Raw genomic sequence first — 2,955 nt, 5'->3', positions numbered from 1 at the left:
GGCTAGCAGGCGCGACGGCCGCGGTGAGGGGGAGAAACCTGGTGTAGGCAGGCTGTGGACATACTCCCAGAACTCGGTGACGGCGCTGGTGAGGTTGGTGGTATCGTCCAGGGAATAGTTGGAGAAGCAGCGGTCGGTGTTCCAGGTGTTCCCGCAGCTCTGCCACGGCAGGGCCTGCGCCGGTACAAGGACAGCAGGGTTATCATTAATGTGCCCTCTCCAAAGGGCAGTGGCAAGAAGCAAAATTTGTCTTCTTTTAAACTGAACCCCCTTTTTTTTTTTTGCAAAGAGGTTGGGCGGCTCCTCTGGATGGGCAGGAACCTTGCAGCCAAAAGCATGAAATGGTTTTCCAAAATAATGATAAACTGGGACTCGGATTCCCCAGGAAACAATATCGCGACATGGTTAGGACAATGCTGTAACTCTAATGAAATGTTAGCAATTCCCCAGATAGAAAGCCATTTCCAATTAACTGTTGGTAATTAATAGCTACTAATTAAAATAGCTACCGGGGGATACTGTGTTTATAATCATTACAGCTTTTGGCTAGCTTCACTCAACAAGTGGTTGGAATTTACTGCACAAAGAATAAACACTGATTTGTTTCTTATCTCTCATTAATACCAAGCTTCAATGCTTAAAAAGCAACGTGGCATTGAGAATGGGGGCTAACGGTTTGTCTACATGAATAAACTACTGTAACATAAGCCCAGGACTAAATTTAAAGCGTAGCAGCTATTTCATGCTGTCCCCTGCCCTGTTTATAAGCAGCACAGAGGGATTCCTGGGAGATGTTTACACCGTAGGTAGCAGCGTGACAGCAGCACACTGCTACAGATTTAATAAAATCAGCTCTGGTGCTGCAAGCAATGAAACGGCAGCATCAGGGCCTGTGCGAGCACACAGGGCAACTCGCCCATGCCATGTAGTGCCATGGCCGAGGCAGCCCCACCAGAGCAGCTCAGATACATCTCCATGTGCAGTAATCTCATTTCCCGAGTGCAGTGCATGTAGATAAATGCAGAACGGCTATTCTGGATGATTTCTTTCTGCAGATAAGACCTCAGGCTCCAGCAAAACAAAGCTTTAAGAAGATGTTTGTATCCATTCCTATTCATCCACGAACACAGACCCCTTTAGAAATATTATCTGTGTTTTAAGTGCTTTGTGGCATCGGTGCCTTTACGTGCTGCCTTCACCCCCCATCTAAATCAGTTCACTCCAGCAGATGATACCTCCTAACCTGCACGCTGGCTTGGCAGAAGAAGGGCTACGGAGGAGCAGGCAGGGACATCCCGGTGGCCACCCAGGCTGTTTGCACCCACCCAGTGATTCATTGTGGACTTGCTAATTGTACTGAAGCAAATGCAATGGCTCAAGCAGCGCCGCACAGCAGCCCTTCAACCAAGCGGTTTGCACATCAGAGATGCTGTGCAGCTCTTATAAGGAGGGGCAGGCAGGGGGGCGGTTTGTTGCCGCTCCATTTCCTCTGAATTTCAGAGGACAGAAACTGCAGAAGGCAAGCTGGGTTCCTGTTCAAAATACTCCTAGTCAAATTTAGCAGGAACAGGGGACAGGCATTAGCCTAGCTTTTTTATTTGTACCTTGGCTCCTTTGGGGAATCTGGAATTATCCCTGATAAAAGAAAAAGTCTTGAACCGAACACCTGGAGCTGCCTGTAGATACGAGCACTGTCACCAGTCAGGTCTGGGACACCTGACTGTACCAAAGCCTCATCTTAAGATGCATCCTGCCCAGGGTGGAATGGGGATGGGTTTCTTTGGGGTAGACTTTTGTTCATTTGGGAATCCCCCACGGGTGCACCTCATCATCCATGACTGACAATTTTGTTCTGGACCCAGGAGCCTACAGTGGGTATTGGTGGTAGAAACACAGCTGGGAATGCCAAACAGAATATTTTAGCAGAAGTCTTGATAAATACTTGAAATTTTTGATCAAACAAAAAGTGAAACTGGATGTACAATGTTCATAACTGCATTTCAGGGTTATACCTAAATGAAAAAAGATCCCATTTGAACCATGAGTTGACGTCTTTAAGGCTGCAGGTTGCTCAGAGAGTTAAGGGAGCTCTTCCCAGCTGCTGGGCTGAAATAAATCATTCAGCTACCAAGAAGTTAATGTGGGGCGTGATTCTGACCTTGTACGGTAGAAGACCCTGCTATGGAAGAGGAACCCACTATAAACCACAGTGCCAAAGAACATGTTAAGGGACAGTCACAAGCAGATGTCTAAATTCTTTCTGAATCATTTTCCCAGCAGAAAAAATCCCTGGGATTTCATTTATCAAGAGAAGCGTAAATGAGGACTAATTAAGGTCAGGACTAAGTCCTGACTAAGTTCTTATAACATGTGACAAAAACAGTTGTGGAAATGTGCAGCTCTTAGATTCACACAGCTCTAGAAATATGAAAGAAAGATGGGTTTTAAAGACTGACGCAATTAGCAACAGTTCCCAGAGAGGGAACAGGACCATCCTCTCCAGAGGACCACCCTCTCCAGAGGACAAGCATCAATACCCATCAGCACTACACGACTGCCTCCAGGGCTGATGCACCTCTTTGGGAAGGGTCCAGCAGGGTGCTGACGAAGGGTCTTGGCATAAACTATAAGCAGTTAGTGCATGTTTTGTGGCATAAACAACTCCTCCCCATAAAGCAGGGAGGAAGGACCCATAGCACAGATAATGCCATGCTGTAGATGCGTCTGTGACTCACCGTGGTGAAAGAGTTGAAGAGGTAGTAGAGAGCCCAGGCGATGATGACAATGTAGTAGATGTTCAGCCAGAAGGAGAGAACCACGGCTGCCAGCCCCACTCCTGCAAACGAAGGCAGAGAGCAGCATCAATCCAGGTCTCCGGTGCCCAATGGTGCTCATGGACATCACAACAAGTTTTGTGGCAGAGCCAGAAAAAGCGAACCAGCTCATCAATGCCGC

At 47.3% G+C, this 2,955-nt stretch overlaps 1 protein-coding gene across 1 annotated transcript in view; it reads right to left on the bottom strand.

The window, feature by feature from the left end:
- The window catches only part of LOC104076632 (sodium- and chloride-dependent GABA transporter 1-like), a 25,253-nt gene that overhangs the window by 16,057 nt on the left and 6,241 nt on the right, over positions 1-2,955 (bottom strand). Inside the window, exons 3-4 of the mRNA XM_009577557.1 lie at positions 2,736-2,836; positions 65-174 (exon numbers count right to left, since the gene is read on the bottom strand). Coding sequence (XP_009575852.1) covers positions 65-174; positions 2,736-2,836 — 211 coding nt within the window. The remainder of the gene's footprint in view (positions 1-64; positions 175-2,735; positions 2,837-2,955) is intronic.

This window comes from Fulmarus glacialis, unplaced genomic scaffold (assembly GCF_000690835.1).
Source record: "Fulmarus glacialis isolate BGI_N327 unplaced genomic scaffold, ASM69083v1 scaffold22665, whole genome shotgun sequence".
NCBI classification, from domain to species: Eukaryota; Metazoa; Chordata; class Aves; order Procellariiformes; family Procellariidae; genus Fulmarus; species Fulmarus glacialis.
Note: the sequence above shows the minus strand (reverse complement) of the source record. Positions and strands in the feature narration are given on the sequence as shown.